General features: G+C 41.0%; 1 protein-coding gene across 1 annotated transcript in view; it reads left to right on the top strand.

Moving 5' to 3' along the window:
* UPP2 (uridine phosphorylase 2) overlaps positions 1–19,611 on the top strand; it is a 45,589-nt gene extending 25,978 nt beyond the window's left edge. Inside the window, exons 5-7 of the mRNA XM_007446449.1 lie at positions 3,140–3,349; positions 5,756–5,902; positions 18,701–19,611. Coding sequence (XP_007446511.1) covers positions 3,140–3,349; positions 5,756–5,902; positions 18,701–18,852 — 509 coding nt within the window. The 3' untranslated portion in view covers positions 18,853–19,611. The remainder of the gene's footprint in view (positions 1–3,139; positions 3,350–5,755; positions 5,903–18,700) is intronic.
* The last annotated feature ends 450 nt before the right edge of the window (positions 19,612–20,061 follow it).

Below are 20,061 nucleotides of genomic sequence, written 5' to 3' on the forward strand. Positions count from 1 at the left end.
TCCATACAGGGTAAGCTGTTGGTGTGGTAACACACCAATGTACTCAGAGCCCAGAAGAAACCCAGATGGGCTAAAAAGTGTCAGGAGGCTGGGCTTGAGGCAATTGAGAAATTTAAATTTAAAGAAAATTTTAAAAATTTAAGGAAATACACGTGTATATAATCTTTCTTTTTTCCCCTGCATGGAAACCTGGAGTGAGACATCCCACTGCCCACTGCCCAGATGGACTTAGGTGTTCTTAAGGGGAGGAGTGGAAACTTGCTAGGAAATATGTTTTGAGGATAAGAGTAAGTTTTGAGGGTTCGAATAGATTTTGAAGCTTAGGAATTTTATAAGTGACAGAAATAAGTGCTTTCAAGTAAAAAAAAATAAATCACTAAGATTTGCCTTGTTTATCAGCTAAGTGAGCAGACATCAATAGCTCTTAGGAAAACACTGCTTTTAGCTCATGTCAGTGACTACCCTTTTCTTGGCTGGGTCTTTTCCTTATCAACACAGCAGAAGAGATCAGGCCAGGCTTTTAGGGAAGAGTTGGGTGATGCTTCCTAAGGTTTTCTCAGAGCCTCCTCTCCTCCCTTCTTCCTTGGCTGGTCAGGCAGCTAGTCAGGAGCCTTGTTTATACATCCACCCTGGGCTGAGGTAAAGTTCTGTGGAGACCTTCTTCTTTTTCAACCTATTCTTCAGGAGCAGATCTTGTGAGGGGATGATTCTACTATGTCACCAAATGCAAATACAGACAGGGCATTGTAACTGGAAATGTCTGGTTGACAGAGTGACAGGACTGAATGGGAATTACATTTTAAAAAAAAAGGCTGAGATTTTGGTCTTAGAATTACACAGGTGGCTAAGTCATGCTTCCCTAGAAACAAACATGTTCAATAATATCATGCCCTTTCCACAGCTGTGGTACAGGACTAAAGTCCAGCCAAGGCCCTCACAGATGGATTAAAGAAGGACATCTATGGATGTCCACCCAGAAAGAGAAGGAGAATGTTAGCAATCATTATTAGATCAGGCATCCTTCTGGACTGTTGTTTATCCAATATTATCCCAAATAACAATAGTAGGGAATGATGCATTTGGGGATGAAATGGATAACACTGTTATTAAGATTGCTCATAATTCTTGAGTTGTGGGATACAAGGATCTGTCTGCATAGCCCATGCCCATGCAATGTACCACCCTGACTGCTGTGGTTGCCCCTTGATATTAACAAGTGTCCAGTGTGGGCAAAGCAACCTGCTGACCATCCAGCTCATGGTCATGGATTCTAGGTCTTTTGTTTGATGGTAACATATACATATAGCCCATGTAGCACAATGAAGGTCTATGAATTGTGAGAAATTAAAGCAATGTGCTGTTGTGGATTATCCATCATTTTGAAGTTCTGTTCCCATTAAGAACTCTTAGCTTATCAATAAGATGTGTTTGTTTTGTCTTAAAAACATTGATTTGGAGATGAAGGAGGCGTAGCCTGTTGGGTTTGTTTTTGTTTTTGTTTTTTTTGCTGATGTTACCACTCTTTAGATGAGCCAACAAAACTTCATGATGATGAGGTACTCGAATAAATAGTGTCTTGGCCTTTAAGAGACTTTAACTGGGATATAAATGCTCTAATACATCTGAATATTAGGATGTCATGTGAATAACTTCATTTTTGATTTCCACATTTTCAACTTCCTTCTCAGTCACTTTCCTGTTTTTAGGACACTGTGAATAATTCAAGAAGATACTTGTTTGATTTCTTTAAAAAGTATCTGACTCACCGAGGCTCTATCATCAGAGCCTACCTTGGATCTCTAGCTGGATATTCTAAATTAACCTCATGTTGATCCACATTGGAATTTATTAAGAACCCAGAAGGATATGGCTATGTGCTATGGTAGGGGTTGGTAAATTTTTTCTATACAAGGTCAGACAGCAAATATTTTAGGCTTTGCAGGCCATATGGTTTCTCTTGCAACTTCTCAACTCTGCCATTAGAGTGTGGAAGCAATCATAGAAAATATGCAAATGAGTGAATGTGGCTGTGTTCCAATAAAGCTCTATTTACAAAGATGGGCTGGATCTGGCCCATGGATTGTAGTTTGCAGATCTCTTTCTATGGCATCTCTATGGAAACATTCACTCATTCAACAAATTTTTATTGAATACCTATAATGTGATAGGCACAATGCTACTGGGGAGACAACAGTGGACAGACACTGCTCTTGCCTTCATAGAGCCTATGTTTTATCAGGGCAATAGACAAACAAATGAGTAATTACAAAAAATGTGATGAATGTTAGGACAGAGAGAGTCTAGGGCCCTATCAATATATATCCCCTCATCCAGGCTCTAAACAGGAATCAGAACGGGTCAAAAACTAGGTCAAAAGCTGGGCCTGGGAAAATTGAATGTAATGTATCTGTGTTGCCTTTTAATTTTTTCCCCTTCTGTGGATTCAGATCTTTTGAAGGAAGTGACTTAAGCTGACACCAGAAGAATGAGTTGAAGTTGGTCTGATGAAAGTGTGTGTGGGAGGATGAGGGAACACACCAGGCCAGGGGAATAACAGTTGGCAGAAAATGTTTCTCAAGTCCCTGAGACTTGAGTTCCTGAGTCCCAGGAGCAAGCCAGACTTTGTAGCAATGGAAGGTCAGCCAAGAGGCCTAATTTACATGGGATGGGAGAGGGGAGGAGGGAATGGATGTAATGAGAATCAAAAGGAAGAGAGGACAGAGATACAAAGAAATTATAGTAATCAAGGAGTTGCAGAGAAGATTAAATATCAAGTAGTCACATCACTTTATGAAAACTACTTTCTGGCAGGCTCATTTAGTCTATTCCTGACCTACTTTATTCAAATTTGAACCTGAAGGCCAGTACTAATTTGCATGTCCAAGAGTCATGTTTGTCTTGAAATTTAAACCCAATCACATTGTAAATGTGAATCTGGAAAGAAAGCAAATGTAAATGCCTGTTCGGAATGTTATTATTTAATTGCATTTGGAAAAGAAAATAATTTTAAAGATGAAAATGGGGAGAATCATTAGCAACTAGCATTAATTAATGTTGGCAGAAGAGATTACATACTATGTGTCAAAAGTAAACCTAAGTGACATTCTTCTGTAACCACCTATTTATTCCCACACTACAGGGATTGCACCAGGGTCTGTTGTAATAACAGATAGAGCCGTAGACTCCTTTTTTAAGCCCCGGTTTGAACAGGTAATCTTGGACAATGTTGTCACCAGAAGTACTGAACTTGACAAAGAACTGGCTGAGGAACTATTCAACTGTAGCAAAGAAATTCCCGACTTCCCAACCCTCATTGGACATACGATGTGTACCTATGATTTTTATGAAGGTGAGAAGAATTTATAAACTGTGAAAGCAGCAGAAAATTGCCAGCAATACTTTGTTATTCAAACCCACAGTTTATATTAAAAACTCCACTTTAGAAATTCATATTTGGGGATTAAAAAAGGAACTGAAACCGCCTTTTCAACTTACTAAAGCATAGGAACGTAAGGACATAATAAGCAGTGGAGACACACACATAATGAATTTATTTTGAGAGTAGGTTTAATTCTCCTAGAACAAATTGGATACTCAAATGCAATTTGTGATGTTAGCAAAATCTTATCTCTGTTGATGCCTTTAATTTAAATCAGAAAAGGGGGATATGCTTCTATGTTTCTTCCATTTTGAGTTACAGTCACCTGTACCTTGGAAGGGATCTGGTACCCAGGAAAGAGGGGGAACGAGGAAATGGGAAGAGATATTTGGGGGAGGAAATCCCAAAGGGATGGGGTAGTCTCACAGCAGTTCTTTTTTCTCTTGGCCATGAGTAAAATGTCCCCAAATCAAGTTTAGGAACAAAATTGATGGTGACTCCCAAGTAGCAGCTCTTGCCACAAGCGGGGAGGGGCCAGGAGAAAACGCCCTCCAGGACAGACCTTGCTCATTCCACAAGAAAGAATCTAACCAGGGTTGGTACCATTCCTTGGGGGGCATTCTAGATATCTTACAGTGTAGCTGCGTTTGAGTATGTTCATCAAACTACATATTACCTCATTTTTAATTATTTTTCTTTTCTTTTCCCTTTGGATCAAACTTAGACTATTTGGGTCAAACTTTTCCCTTTGGATCAAACTTAGACTATTTCTTTTCCCTCTGGATCAAACTTAGACTATTAAGCAGTTATATATGGAGATACATTATCTATAAACATTACTTCAGGTTAGTAAAGGTGTTGTCACCACATATGTGTTATAAAATAGGGGCCACTTCGGGTCTGATAGGGTTGAGACTTTGTCTCAGGCCACTGGCCCCTTCCTGGGGAGGGTCACCGAAGGGTTTAAGCCAGAACTTGCAAACGGTACCCACTGGAGTCAATGTTTTCTTTGGGCTGTACAGTATTTTTTAGAATATGAATTATTTTGCCAACATTTATAATTTCTGGAGATTTCATATGAAAATCCAGATTTTTGGCTTCTTGAAATAACATAACATTAAAAATATAAAATAATTTATTCATGGCAGCCCTGGCAAGCCTCGGCCCACATCTGGGGCTACATTCACTGAAGGTGAGGTGAGGCTGCTCCCTTCCAACAGGCAGACCTCGTTGACATTACCTGCTTAACTTGACATCTGAGTTTGAGTAGGCTAAAACAGCACTGCATTAGAGGTGTTGGCAGGCAGCCCTAAGAAGGAGGGAACAAGGAGAGGCAGACAGCAAGGATGGAAATAGCATGAAAGATAGAGGAAAGGGAAAAAAGAGGGGCTTCCCTGGTGGCGCAGTGGTTGAGAGTCCGCCTGCCGATCCAGGGGACACGGGTTCGTGCCCCTGTCCGGGAAGATCCCACATGCCGCGGAGCGGCTGGGCCCGTGAGCCATGGCCACTGAGCCTGCGCGTCTGGAGCCTGTGCTCCGCAACAGGAGAGGCCACAACAGTGAGAGGCCCGCGTACCGCAAAAAAAAAAAAAAAAAAAAGAGGATTTTGCAATATAGATGGTGACAGAGTCTACTGGCCTCCCTACTTCAAGAGGACGCCCTTGGGGGTGGGATGCGGTGAAGCCTGTTCCCAGCACAGCCACGGTGGAGGAGGAGTAACAGCATTAGGCTTTTCTCCACCTCCTTCTGGCCCCACTGGTTGGTACAGATGGAATTCAAGTGCTAAGTAAACACCGAAAGCAGCCTAGAAGGGAAAATGTGACCGCAAAAGAATGGCGTGCAGCCTGAGGTGTGTGGCAGGGAAAAGGTGGACAAATCGACCATCTGTGTATGGCTACCATGGTCATGATGCACAGACGGAGCTGCAATGTCCAAACCACCACCCTGATCCTCAAGTAGCTTAGGATCATCACTGGGGCTTGGAGCCTTTTCTTCTTCCCCAGCACCTGTCCCTGGGCCAACTGCTAGTCGCAGGTGCAACCTAAGATTTTCCTCAAAGGGCAGATCTTCCAGAGACCCTCCAGGTCCTGCTGTCTCTGGGCACAGTGCTGGCTGCTGCGGCCATTCAATGGTCACTTGCCCCAGAGCTGGGGGAGCTCAGTGCCATGGAGATTCCTGTGTGAGACTCCTGAGCTGCGCACAGCCTTGCCCCAGGTCCTTTGATAGGATGATTCAGATGGCCAGATTTATCCTACCTGGGGTGCAGGCCCATGAGCTAGAGTCAGCCACAGAGCACTTGGGCTGACAGCAAGCCGCTTAGTGATGCCACAGCCACCGTGGGACATCACGTCGCTAAACATTCTCCATTCTCTTTCAGGCCAGGGTCGACTAGATGGAGCGCTGTGCTCCTTTTCCAGAGAAAAGGGGTTAGATTACTTGAAAAGAGCATATAATGCCGGCATCAGGAATATCGAAATGGAATCTACGGTGTTTGCGGCCATGTGTAGACTTTGTGGTCTAAAAGGTAAGACTATTATGAATGCCTAAGGGTCAAATTCTCCTCTTTCATGAAGTTATTCTCACTCTTCAGGAGAAGAAAAAGGAATCCAGCTATATATTACTTTGGGTTGAATGCATGGTTATCTCATAATATCTTGTGAGTGGGCAGGACATTATTTGTTATGCAAATGAGGAAACCAAGCCTCAAGGGTCAAAAGTTAAGTTGCCTAAGGTCACCAGCTAGTGGGTTACATAGCCAAGACTTGATAGATTGTTCTGCTTTCTTCATCCTGGTAGTGGAAGCTGTTTTCTACTACAACTGAATTTACTGAGACATGACACAAATAAAATATTCCTAAAGTAGTCCATCAAAGGACAAAACATCAGTGGAGTAGTGTGTTTTTAGAGTTAATTTACATGCATTTTTGCTTTTCCCAACTTTTTTATTTTGAAAAAAAAAATCAATAATACAGAAAAATTGAAAGAATACTGTATATGTGTGTATGTGTATATATATATATACACATATATATATATAATATATATACACACATATACACAAACACACCTATTTGCTTTTTTTCTCCTGAATCATTGTATATAAATTATAAATATTATGCCACTTAACTCTTGTAACTTAGCATCATTTCCTAAGAATAAGGATGTCCTCCTAATGACTACAATTATCAAACCAAAAAAGAAATATTTAAGAAAAGTAAAAATCATTTCATAACATCATTTAACATCCATTCCATATTTAAATTTTCTGATTTTCCTAAAAATATCTTTAAAGATTATTTTAATCTAATATTGAATTAGCTTTATACACTGTATTGCTTAGTTATCGTATCTCTATACTTTTACATCTAGAATAGTTTCCCTACTTTTCTTTTTTCCCCAGGACAGAGGAATTTTTGAAAAGTTCAGGCAGTTATCTTGTAGAACATCCATGTTCTAGATTTGTCTGTACTCGTCACTGTGGGATTTCACTTTATTTCCTGTAAAGCAGAAGTAAAGTCTAGTGGCCTGATTAGATTCAGCTATGTGGTAAGAACACTTCATAGTAATGTAAACTTTCCATTGCACCACATCAGGGAAAGGTAATGTGAAGATATTCCACTGTTAGTAATTTCAAGTTGGATCACTTGGCTCAAGGGGTAACTGCCCATCTCCCTCCCCTGAAAAATTAATGTTTTCTCTCTGAAAGTAGCAAGTAACTTCCGGGATGATAATCTGGCACTGTGTGAACGAATATCCTGTAACCCAATTGTCTTTTCCCAGTGATTTTAGCATGGAATACAAATGATGATTTTCTAATTCCATCATTCCTCCTACGTTTGTTAGCTAGCATTCTTTTAAGAAGAGCCTTTCTTTCTCACACTCTTCTCTCTCTTTTTTCTTTTTGGTGGCAGGGAGTCATTATTGTTTGGTGGATTTTGTTCAAAGCAGTGTGTTATAAGCAGTTTCTGTCATTATTCTTTTTGATACTCAAATTATCCCAAATGTGGCCAGGAGGAGCCCCTTCTAGTGCACTCTTTTGTCCTTCTGACATAATTCTCTTAACTCTTGAGAATTTTCTTGCTTTCAGGCACAAGGGGATTCTTAGGTACCACTTACACTTTCCTTGCCTCAGGGCAAGGGGATCAGCCATTTCTCCAAGAATCTCTGCTTCCTTTGGGTGGAGAGTGGCATTAAGAAACCAAATATGTGTGTGGCATGCATTTTTATTTTTGGTGAAATTATTCCAATAGAACCACTAATCTCTGACCAACACCAAGAAAACCTACTGAAGTAAAACATAATTTTCACAAAGACTAATCAATATAACTATTCTTTGTGATTTCAAATTATTTTCATAGTCATCCTCTAGATTAAAAAATCTACAAACAATAAATGCTGGAGAGGGTGTGGAGAAAAGGGAACCCTCTTGCACTGTTGGTGGGAATGTAAATTGATACAGCCACTATGGAGAACAGTATGGAGGTTCCTTAAAAAACTACACATAGAACTACCATATGACCCAGCAATCCCACTACTGGGCATATACCCTGAGAAAACTATAATTCAAAAAGAGTCATGTACCAAAATGTTCATTGCAGCTCTATTTATAATAGTCAGAAGATGGAAGCAACCTAAGTGTCCATTATCAGATGAATGGATAAAGAAGATGTGGCACATATATACAATGGAATATTACCCAGCCATAAAAAGAAATGAAATTGAGTTATTTGTAGTGAGGTGGATGGACCTAGAGTCTGTCATACAGAGTGAAGTAAGTCAGAAAGAGAAAGACAAATACCGTATGCTAACACATATATATGGAATCTAAGAAAAAAAATGTCATGAAGAACCTAGGGGTAAGACGGGAATAAAGACACAAACCTATTAGAGAATGGACTTGAGGATATGGGGAGGGGGAAGGGTAAGCTGTGACAAAGCGAGAGAGAGGCACGGACATATATACACTACCAAATGTAAAAGAGATAGCTAGTGGGAAGCAGCTGCATAGCACAGGGAGATCAGCTCGGTGCTTTGTGACCACCTAGAGGGGTGGGATAGGGAGGGTGGGAGGGAGGGAGACGCAAGAGGGAAGAGATATGGGAACATATGTATATGTATAACTGATTCACTTTGTTATAAAGCAGAAACTAACACACCATTGTAAAGCAATTATACTCCAATAAAGATGTTAAAAAAAAATTCAAGTTTTATTGATGGAAGAGGCAAACCTGAAAAGTTAATTAAATATTCTTTATTAAATTGGCTATGAAAGCCTCAGTCCTAAAGCAAAATAGCACCATCTAAACTATTATTTTTGAGTGGGAAGCAGTCCTAAATATGAACAATGATGCCTAAGAAAATGTTGGAGCAATTTTAGAATTCATGGTTTTTTTTTTTCAGAAAAGAGCCCATAAAATATGTCATCTATCAAACATGTTTTATAGTGTACCTACTGAGTGCATAGCACAATACAAGAAGCTTGGTTTTTAAATCAAATCTTTGGCTGATAAGATTTGTCTCAATTATTATCTTCCTAAAGAAAGGACTTCTGTGCATCAACCAGTGGCCTGAGCACCCAAGCAGTAGGGACACAGCAGAGGATGACACAGACAGAATCTCTGCCCTTGCAGAGTCTAGGGGGGAGACAAACAACAACAACAGAGAGCAATCTATAATATGGTAATATGTTAGATGCTGAGGAGCATGATGGTGAGAAATAAGGCAGGGAAAGGGCACAGGGGCAGCCAAGGTAGGGAGGGAAACCATACATTAAAATAGGGAAGGGTACACAGAGAAGGTGCCATTTAGGAAAATGCCACGTGGGTGTCTGGGCAAAAGGAGTCCAGGAAATGCAAATCTAAGGTTACCAGGCAGGAGCATTCAGAGTGTGATGGAGAAACAGGGAGACCAGTGTGACTGGAGGGGAGTAACAGCAGTGGAGAGGGTAGGCGATGGAGGGAGTATGGACTGTGTGGTCCCTATGAGAACTGTGACTTTCACTCTGAGAGATATGAGAAGTCATTGCTTTGAATAGAGAGGTGACGGGATCTGGCTTGCGTCTGAACAGGAGCACACTGGCTGCTGATCTGGGAAGAGCCTACTGGGGTTAAGGGCAGAAGCAGGGAGAGAAGTAAGAGGGCTGATACAGTAGTCTAGGGAGAGATGATAGGCCAGTACAACAACAGTGGAGGAGGTGAGAAGTAGTCATATGCTAGATACATCTTGAAGGCAAATCCAACAGGATTTGTTGACAGTTTGATGGGAATTTGGAGTGAAACGCTAGTGAAAAACGATTTCCAGGTTTTTGGCCTGAACAGCTGGAAGGATGGAGTTATCACAGTTGGGATAGAAAAAATTGGGTGAGGATTTGGCAGTACTGTAGTAGACATCAAATGGAGGCTACGTGAGCAGGTGGATTTATGAATCTGGAGTTTAGGTGAGAAATTTGGACTGGGGAAGTAAAATTGGAAGTTGACAGCATATAGATGGCATTTAAAGCCATGTAACAAATGAGATGACAAAGTGCCTGAGTGTAGAAAACAGATGAAAAAGTCAGGGGAGGTGAGGGAGATCCAGCAGAAACTAAGGAAGAGTCGTCAGTGCAATTGGCAGTATACCTGGAGAGCCTAGTGTCCCAGCCCCAAAGAAGAAATCTTCAGAGGAGTAAAGAATTACAGCCCAATAATGCCTTATTTGATCACAAGTGGAACTTGAATTCTAATACTTGTCCTTATTGTCAATCAATTTTAATATACAAAACTACAAACAAAATGTATGCGGTAACATTTTAGAAAGGAGCTATAGGTCACAAGAAGAGATTAATTGTAGAACCACTACTCTCAACTCAGAATGAATGTACACACAAATCCTTGTAACATATGAGTAAAGGATGCAAGTGCATCCTTGTCCTCTTTAGAAGGCCATCATTAATACCTCCTTTCAGGGAAACAATAGCATCTGCTTTTCTCTCCACAAGTTAGTGGGAGTGGGAGCCCCAGCGGTGGGCAGCTTGCCCTTTCCTGAGCAGCAGCCTAACCAGCACATGACCTGCAGGAACACCTGGATTCAGATATTTCTGCTCCAGGAAATGTTTCCTCACATTTCTTTCTTATGGAAACAGCAAGCAGTCACTTGAGTCATGGCTCCACCTGATATGCAGATGGAGGAAAATTTGGTAACCAGTTTAGTCAAACATAAAATGCCACGTCACGAACTGCTGCCCTGATGTAAGTTTAGTGATGAGCATCAGTTCTTTCTTAAGAGGCAGCCAGAGAGAGTTCTAGGCTTGTGAACCCCGGACCCTAGTCTTTCTCTCTTTGAGGGTGTTGCCAAAGCCTCGGCGACGTTATTCTGTTATGAGGGATTTTTTTGTCCTTGCCACGAATCCTTGTGACCTTGCTTTCTCTGCCAGCTGCAGGTACCTTCCTGGACTCTGTCCTCTCTAGCTTGCCCCATGCTGCGCTTTCCTTTTTTCTGCTGCTATTGGAGCTGTTGGTAGCTGATTTCAGCCTGCCAATAGCTCTCTTCCAGGCCACTGCTGCAGCCTTTCCATTGAGCAGACCCTTTCTGGGCTGCCAACATTCACACTAAAGGTTGTATCTGTAACTCTGTAATTCTGTAGTTCTTGGGAGTATTTCTGTCCAAATTTCTTCATGGTGACAGGGACTCTTTACCTACCTCAGACACCACCGTTTCCAAAGGTGCACTCCTGGTACAGGAAGATCAACACCTGGAAGACCAACCACCAAGGAAACAGACCAAAACCCCATGCATATGATGCTACCATGTTCCTATCTTTCACCCCCACTTCATTATATCCTTCCACAAAAGCAGTGAAGCTTGGAAAAGCTCTGTATGAGGTAGAAAAGCTTGCTTTGGGGAAGGGCTGAGAGAGACTTCACAAGCAGCTGTTTTAACATACTTATTAGGGAGGTTATATTATACCAATGCTAAGCGACACTGGAAAATGTGTTTCATCTGGCATCGAAAGCTCAGGGCTCCCAGGCCTAGTGCCCCTCCCCCTCAATCTCTCTCCCACTGTCAGCAACGGCCCTTTCCACCCAGTCTCTCCAGACAGCCTTCTCTAATGGTCTTTTTATGTCCCTTTAATACTACCAGATGACTGGATAACCACTCTGACTTCATACTAAGGCAATGATGGCTAATAAACAACAACTTTTTATTTAAACAAGCGTCTTCTAGAGGCTTCACCATCCTAACTCAGAGGAGTCAGTCATTGACTTTGGACTGGTGCAAAAACAGATCTTTCTGCATTCACCTGGGACCACATGGATTACCACTTATCTTTATGATTAATATAAGATCTCACCATAAGTCTCACTTCATCAGAGAAGTTTTGCATGACTACCTAAACTAAACTCACCCACATTCATTCTACTTACTCACTCATTCACTCATTCCACTTCATTTCTCTGCATCACATTTACCACTATACCAGACTACATTTCTGTTTTCTTTACATATTAACTTACATATTATTTTACATGTATTAATGCATGGAGGTATGTATTTAGCATCTTTCTCCATTACAGTATAAGTAGCATGAGAACAGGGACCTTATTTGTCATTTTTTTTTGCTATATCTCTAGCACTTAGAATAATATCTGCCATATGGGCATTCAACAAATATTTACTAAATGAATGAACAAATGAGTGAACAGAATGACCACTCAACCCCTACTGACCGTGGAAGACGGCTAGAACAAATTCAACTGGTTCCTTCATTACCCAGCTACATTTATGGCTTGGAATTTTCTAAAGGACTTCGGAGTGCCACATAATTGTCCAACTAGGAAGAGGCTAAGCCTCCCTTTGCTGTAAGTTTCATACAATACTTCTGCTATAGCTGTAGCCCTTGGATCTCCTGATATTTGATAGGTGGACAAACTGCTTGAAATGGGGCCACGGACACCCCTAAGTCACTACTGTTATCCTGATCTCATTATCCTGAAAAATAATAGTGGGAATCCATTGTTGCTTTAAGAAGGACTTGGGTGAGGGAAATAGTGGCCATCACAAAATTATTCTACCTTGAAAGGCTGAACCTTCAGAACAAGGTAAACCCACTGTACAATGCTGTATGAATGCATTCATCTATGGTTTTATAATATGCATATATCTGTCCCTCTCTTAAAGCAAAATCTACTTTAATTAAACCCCTAACATTCTGATTAAAGATGTTAATCCTTTTGCACTGTGAACTTGTGATAAGTACGTTCAATTTTCATCCATCTTTAAAAGACAGTGCCTGCTGCCTTTTGACACAAGCTTGCTTGCATGGCAATATATGAAACATAATATTTATCCAAGATTAGTTTCACTTAAATCTTTGTCTTTAGTTGTTGGCAGCACTCACAGTGGGTTTTCTTTAAGGGTAATGGAAGAATTCAGTGTTATTTCTTTTGACAGATACTGGGAACTTTGGGAATGTATTCAGTCTTCATAATATTACAGCTCAGTGAAAGGGAGCAGAATCTGGCTTTAATTCCATTTTATATTCTTCTGCTGGTCCCAGAAATGAAGGCTATTGGGCTCTGGGAACTGCAGGATGATCACTGATAAAGTAAAGAAGATATTACAACAAGGATTAAAGATTATACTCAGTCTGGAACTGGACCGTTTCTTAACTCAAAAATGAGGAAAATTGGGGTTTTGAAATATTATTACACAAAGGCAAAAGGCAACCCATTGCAGCTCTTCACCCTCACAGTATCTCCTGAGAGATACTGTGGCTCAGAGAGGTTAAATAACTTTCCTAGGTTCTCACAGTAAATAAGAAGTAGCTGGACTGGAACTGGAACCGAGCTCTGTCTGACTTGAGGTCCCTTTGCACCATGCCCTGCTGAGTCTTCCCAGCAGCCTCCCATGGATGCACAAGGTTCAGATCTCTATTCAGAGGAACCAACCAACCAAACAAACAAAAACCCCTGCAGGTTTTTCTATTTTAAAAGTTAGCTGTGCTACTTTAGAAAGAAAGCTAAACCCCCTAAGGGCTAACCACATACCAAGATGCTGAGTGTTGGAATCAAATAAAGCATTACATTGATACTTATTCAGTAGTATGCACAGTTGTTATTTTACCAAGAAAATAAGTCAGTGTGTTTGGGAAATCAGGCATAAATGGTAAGTAATTCATTTATTACGCTTATAAAGACAGGATTTTAAAAAATTGTTTCTTCTTGCTTTGCTGGTTTTTACATATTTTAAATCAAGGTCTGTGTCTAGAGTTTTGTTTGATTCATTTTAATTCTACTCTCCTGTCCTCTATCCTACTCCTGCCTTCCTGTACCTACACACTCACACGTTAGAGAATGATTTGGGGCCACAGATTCAACTTTTTTTGTGTTGGCATTACTTGTGACCCGCCTCTTCCCACCTGTGACCTCAGTGGGGCTCCCTGGGTTCTCCCTGTTGGGGCCTCCGCCCCTAGCACAGCAGGCACATCCTCTGCCCACCCTGACACATCTCTGGTTGGAGGTCCAGCATCCAGCAGAAGCACAAGTCCCCAAGTTTGCAGCTGGACCTCCTGGAGATGACAGCATGGTCCTCATACCAAGATAATGTGAGGCACAGAAGCTGAGCAAGACCTTTGAGGTCCAACCTGCTCCTTTCTCAGAGAATGAAATAAGACCCAGAGAGTAAAAAGTGACCTGTCTAAGGAAACACAGCCAGATCAAAACGAAGATGGACTAGCCCTGTTATCTCCTGCCTCCTCACCCCCTTTCCCAGCACTATTCCACAGGTATAAAAGAGTATCATATTTATCTATCGACAGATTACTTATACTTTCTTCTTTTTCTAAAAGGCATTAACCACAGCTTTCAATAAAAGATGAATGTATAAATAATTTAAGCAAAGGTAAAGAGAATAAGAGGCATGTATTTAAGGGAGTGGATGGGGAGTTCTCAATATCAAAAAGCTACCTGGTAGGGCAATACTAAATCTAAATACTTAGATTTAGTTCTGAGTTTCCTAGAGGCCAAGTTGAAAATGGAAACACTTGTGAGTTACACAGCTCTCATTATCTTATAAAGAAAGCATTTAAGGTTTGTCATAAAAACATTATCCAAATGTTAAACTTAAGTGAAATTATCAGCTATATTACATCGACAGTATCTTTAGTAACACTTTTATAAAAGATATGGGACAATTTTTGATAGAGTTAATGCTAAATCTTGGTTCTCTGGGAACCTAAAGTACTAGGGTGCAGGTATGAACATTTGCTTTAATTTGATTTAATTCAGGATAGAGATTAAAGTCTTTAAAGCAATAGCTGTCAAATATCAATGTGCAAATAATTTACCTGAGTTTCTTGTTTTAAGTACAGATTAACTGCCCTTTCTTATTCCTCACTCCTTTTTCTGTATGTCTGTGATAAAGCCTAAAAATCTGCATTATTAACAAGCTCTAGTTCTGACGCAAGTGGCCAGTGGAGCACATTTTCAGAAATGCCAGTCTAGATGAACAACTTGTTCCTATGCTCCTTAGCTTTGATCAGATCCTTTGAATATAAATTTTCTCCACTTGGTTTTTGATTAGCAGTCAACAGCCTGAGACAGACGGAGAGGAGACAGAGGAAGTGCAAAGGTTCTGGGTTGTTGAGGTTTCTGTGTTTTATATACCAGGCACCTGAGGAATAAAGATGGGGTCTGCCTAAAAAGCTCAAACCTTGAGAAGTGAAGGGCTCCCTGTAAAGGGCTGGGGAGAGGTGGGAGAGGGGCAGTCCTAAGGGCCAGGCTGGACACTCCAAAGCCAACCTTTGCTGCTTTGCCATTTTCTGAGACCCAGCCCTGTTTGGTTCTGCTGTGCACAGGGAGTTTCTGCCTCACGTTGCTGCCTTTGCCTACAATTCATGGGAAAACCTTCCTGGAACTCCATCCTGAATCACAGAGGTGGGGCTAAAGCAGGGATCCATGGGGGACCATAGTTTTCTAATAATTCAGGGTGGGCTTCAGGAGCCCTGAAACCCTTGAAATTATATACAATATTTTGTGTGGATGTGCATATGTGTATTTTTGTGAAAAGAGGTTGCAGTTAACAACTTTCATCAGATTTGCAAAGGGACCAAAAACAAAGAGTTAGAATCACTGGGAGCTCCTGGTGTGGCCGAGGGTACACTGAGCTTCACGTTAACACTGGTGTGCTCCCATCCCATTGCAGCCTGAGGTCAGTTAGCTGACAGCCTCCTTGGTGACAGCTAGGTCACTGAATGCCTCTCTGCAGGAGCCATCCTCCCTGCCCAACCTGAGGATTATGGTCGCAAAGCTGTCAGGCTTAACTTTGACAAATTGTTTTGGGTAAATTAGTCCCTTTTAATTGCTTGTGGAAATAGTAATTTTACACGACAAGATTATTACAGGCTGCTTGTTAATGGGTCCTCCAGCATCAAGAAAACACCACTGAGATCGCGACGACCTGTTCTTGTCCCTCTTTGGCCTCACCCTTGAAATAGCCGGAGAAGACGTTAAGTCAAGTCAGCTCCCTCTCCTTGACAAGTACAGAGCACGTATTTCCTTTTATCCTTCTGCCAAGTGAAGGATTAGAGAAGGACTTTCATCTTTTCCCTGCTACCACCAGCTCATGTCAGCCATCACAGACTTGCTGATCATTAACTTGAAAAGCCGAGGAAGTTTCTAGCTCTTCCATTTACTTGTTTACCTGTTGGGCCAACTTGCTTTACAACTGAATGAGTTTTGAATAAACAGGGTACTAGGTGATGAAAATACTTGACTCAGCTCAAGTTGGATATTTTCAATTGCTTTTCAGTTCACTGAACAGGAGGGTCAGTTTGACTGATCTGTCAGGGCAGGTCTGCCTTATGGTTCGCCATGTGCAGAGGAGGAGGGATGGGAGGTAGAGGTGTCTTCTCAGCAGTTTATGAAGCTGGAATTGACTGGCTATTTACTAGCTGTGTCCTACTGGGCCCATTTTACCTCCCTAAGCCCTCATTTCATCATTTGTCCAAAGGGGATAAAAATAATAGCTAGCTCATGGCACAGCTATGAGGTCTAAATGGTATAAATACCCAGCATATAGCAAGAGCTAAACCAAACAAAACAGATAGCATCTATTATGATTACAGTCCATTTCGCCTTCTCAAATCCAGAAGTCTGAGATAGTGCAGAACTCAAAGAAATAAATATCACACTTCATGACCTCAAAGCTCGTGACTGTAGCTACATCTAATCCCAGATCCACTGAAATCCTTTTTAAAATGATGCAGATGAACATAGAGATTGCGACACTGCTATCAATTCAAAGTGGTTGTCACTGATTTCAATGTGTATAACCACATTCCTTGAAATCAAAGATTTCATGTGAAACTGATGATAAAGAATTTGCAGGGGACCCAATGTCTCTCTCTTGTTCTTGCTGGAACAAACCAAAGACACCGCTTTTATGGTGTGTTTTCAAAAATGAGAATTTCATTTTTTTTAAAAGAAAGATGTTTGCTCTTTCCCCCTAGTTTTGTAACTATCACAAGATTTTGTCCTCATTCTTTAGAAACTAAATGCTAATAAATGTGCTCCTTCATGGAGCCGATTCTTTTTTTTAACATCTTTATTGGAGTATAATTGCTTTACAATGGTATGTTAGTTTCAGCTTCACAACAAAATGAATTAGTTATATATATACATATGTTCCCATATCTCTTCCCGCTTGCATCTCCCTCCCTCCCACCCTCCCTATCCCACCCCTCCAGGCGGTCACAAAGCACCGAGCTGATCTCCCTGTGCTATGTGGCTGCTTCCCACTAGCTATCTACCTTACGTTTGGTAATGTATATATGTCCATGCCTCTCTCTCTCGCTTGGTCACAGTTTACCCTTCCCCCTCCCCATATCCACAAGTCCATTCTCTAGTAAGTCTGTATCTTTATTCCTGTTTCACCCCTAGGTTCTTCATGGCATTTTTTTTCTTAAATTCCATATATATGTGTTAGCATACGGTATTTGTCTTTCTCTTTCTGACTCACTTCACTCAGTATGACAGACTCTAGGTCTATCCACCTCATTACAAATAGTTCAATTTCGTTTCGTTTTATGGCTGAGTAATATTCCATTGTATATATGTGCCACATCTTCTTTATCCATTCATCCGATGATGGACACTTAGGTTGTTTCCATCTCCGGGCTATTGTAAATAGAGCTGCAATGAACATTCTGGTACATGATTCTTTTTGAATTATGGTTTTCTCAGGGTATATGCCTAGTAGTGGGATTGCTGGGTCATATGGTAGTTCTATTTGTAGTTTTTTAAGGAACCTCCATACTGTTCTCCACAGTGGCTGTATCAATTTACATTCCCACCAACAGTGTAAGAGGGTTCCCTTTTCTCATGGAGCCGATTCTTAAGCATATCATTTATGCATATCATTTCATTTAAGCATATCATTTCATTATTTTTCTCAGATTTCAAAAGAGTCAGTACTCGCCTTTATTGCTATTTCCCAAGGTTAGTGGTCATATCTCTTCTCTACTTACTTCCCTCTCCAGTAGGCAAACTCAAACACTGCACCAAGGAGTAAAATGTCATCTCAGGAAAAAAGTGGCTAGCTCTCTAGTTATATCCTGAAGTAAGAAAAACCTGCTTGACGTAGAGAATGGACTTGAGGACACGGGGAGGGGGAAGGGTAAGCTGGAATGAAGTGAGAGAGTGGCATGGAGATATATACACTATCAAATGTAAAACAGATAGCTAGTGGGAAGCAGCCGCATAGCACAGGGAGATCAGCTCTGTGCTTTGTGACCACCTAGAGGGGTGGGATAGGGAGGGTGGGAGGGAGACGCAGAGGGAGGGGATATGGGGATATATATATATATGTATAGCTGATTCACTTTGTTATAAAGCAGAAATTAACACACCATTGTAAAGCAGTTATACTCCAATAAAGATGTTAAAAGAAAAAAAAAAAAAAGAAAAAGAAAAGCCTGCTCTAAGAATTGGAAATGGGATAGAAAGCTGGAGGTTTGTGTATCTTGGATGGCAAAGATCCCTCCTTGTTCTTATCTTGAACACAAACCTTTTCTAAGCCTTAATGTAGCCAATTATAGGGGAAAGGAGAAGTGCTGAGAGTGCTGAAAATTATTTCAATTAACTTATTTAGGTGGAGTGTTTGGTGGGAGTCCACAGAAATATGAATTATAATTCATGTGGAAGTCTGGAAGTTTCAGTAGATTGCATTTATGTAACAGGGAAAACAACACAAAGTACATGTGCTAGGGACACGGGGGTGTCTGGTTAATGTTTCTATGCAAAAGATAAACCCATTTGTTTGGTAATGGTCTTATTTGCTCTTCTAGCTGCTGTGGTCTGTGTGACACTTCTCAACAGACTTGAATGCGACCAGATCAACTCTCCCCATGATGTTCTGGTGGAGTACCAGAAACGGCCTCAGCTCCTAATCTCCAGATTCATCAAACAGCGGCTTGGACTTCGTGACCAGACATCATAGCTGGGCAGCCCAATCCTTCCCTGCAAGTTTGTAGTTCCAGTCATAATGTTGAAGTCATATATTATTTGTGGCATTTTTATATAGTTTTCATCCACATGCTAAGATCATAATTGAATGATTTTATACAACCCTTTCTCTTAAAAAAAGAATTTATTGTAAAAGAGTTTAATAACTTACATTAAATTAAATTAAATTCAAATTTCATTTAGAATGAGTTAGCTAAGTCAGTCTAATAATTAAAACTGTAAAACTCCTGTACTGTGACATTTGGAGGTTCATATGCAGCATTAATTAGGTTCACATCAAAATAGATCAACCACTTGTGGATACAGTTACCCGTCACTCTGTTTCTGAAACTAATCCAGAAATTCATGTTAGAACGTTGTCAGGCACTTCTAGATGTTGGACAAGTGACAGAAATTGATCATGCATATTCAAAATATTTACAGAAAAAAAGTGTCAGTGTAATGTAGGTCTATATGAAAAAGCTACACTTAGGGAAATGTGATCATACTTCTTTTTTTTCCCCTGCAGGATTTCAGTGCACCACGTAATAGGGTTAGAGGCTTAGGTTTGCCCATGTTTGTCATTTTATCACAAAAAGTAACAACTCTAGATCACGCGTTGATTTTCAAATGAAAACCCTTGGAAGTGCAAAGAAAGATCTTCATTTTTCTTCAGAAATCACAAATGATTAAATCACCTTCTAGCAATTTTTTTTTCTTTTAAGAAAATGCATTTTGAAGAGGCTGTATTTTTATTTTTATTTTTTTTTTGCGGTTTGCGGGCCTCTCACTGTTGTGGCCTCTCCCGTTGCGGAGCACAGGCTCCGGACGCGCAGGCTCAGCGGCCATGGCTCACGGGCCCAGCCGCTCCGCGACATGTGGGATCTTCCCAGACCGGGGTACGAACCCGTGTGCCCTGCATCGGCAGGCGGACTCTCAACCACTGCGCCACCAGGGAAGCCCGAGGCTGTATTTTTAAAGTTTCATTTCAATATTAACCTCATAGGCTGAGGAATTACTAACAAGTGAATTTAGACCTGAGTTTAAGATGTTAGAGTCATCCTTTCGTGTGACTTTGAAGCAGGTCTTGCCTGCACCCAACCTGTACCCCTATTCAGTTTGACCCTGTGGCAGGCATGGTGTCACTTAGGGGGTACACCTTGCTCTGTATGAGTTGATGCCTCCTGGGGCGCTCTTCCAAGGC

This window comes from Lipotes vexillifer, unplaced genomic scaffold (genome assembly GCF_000442215.2).
Source record: "Lipotes vexillifer unplaced genomic scaffold, Lipotes_vexillifer_v1.1 scaffold173, whole genome shotgun sequence".
NCBI lineage: Eukaryota > Metazoa > Chordata > Mammalia > Artiodactyla > Lipotidae > Lipotes > Lipotes vexillifer.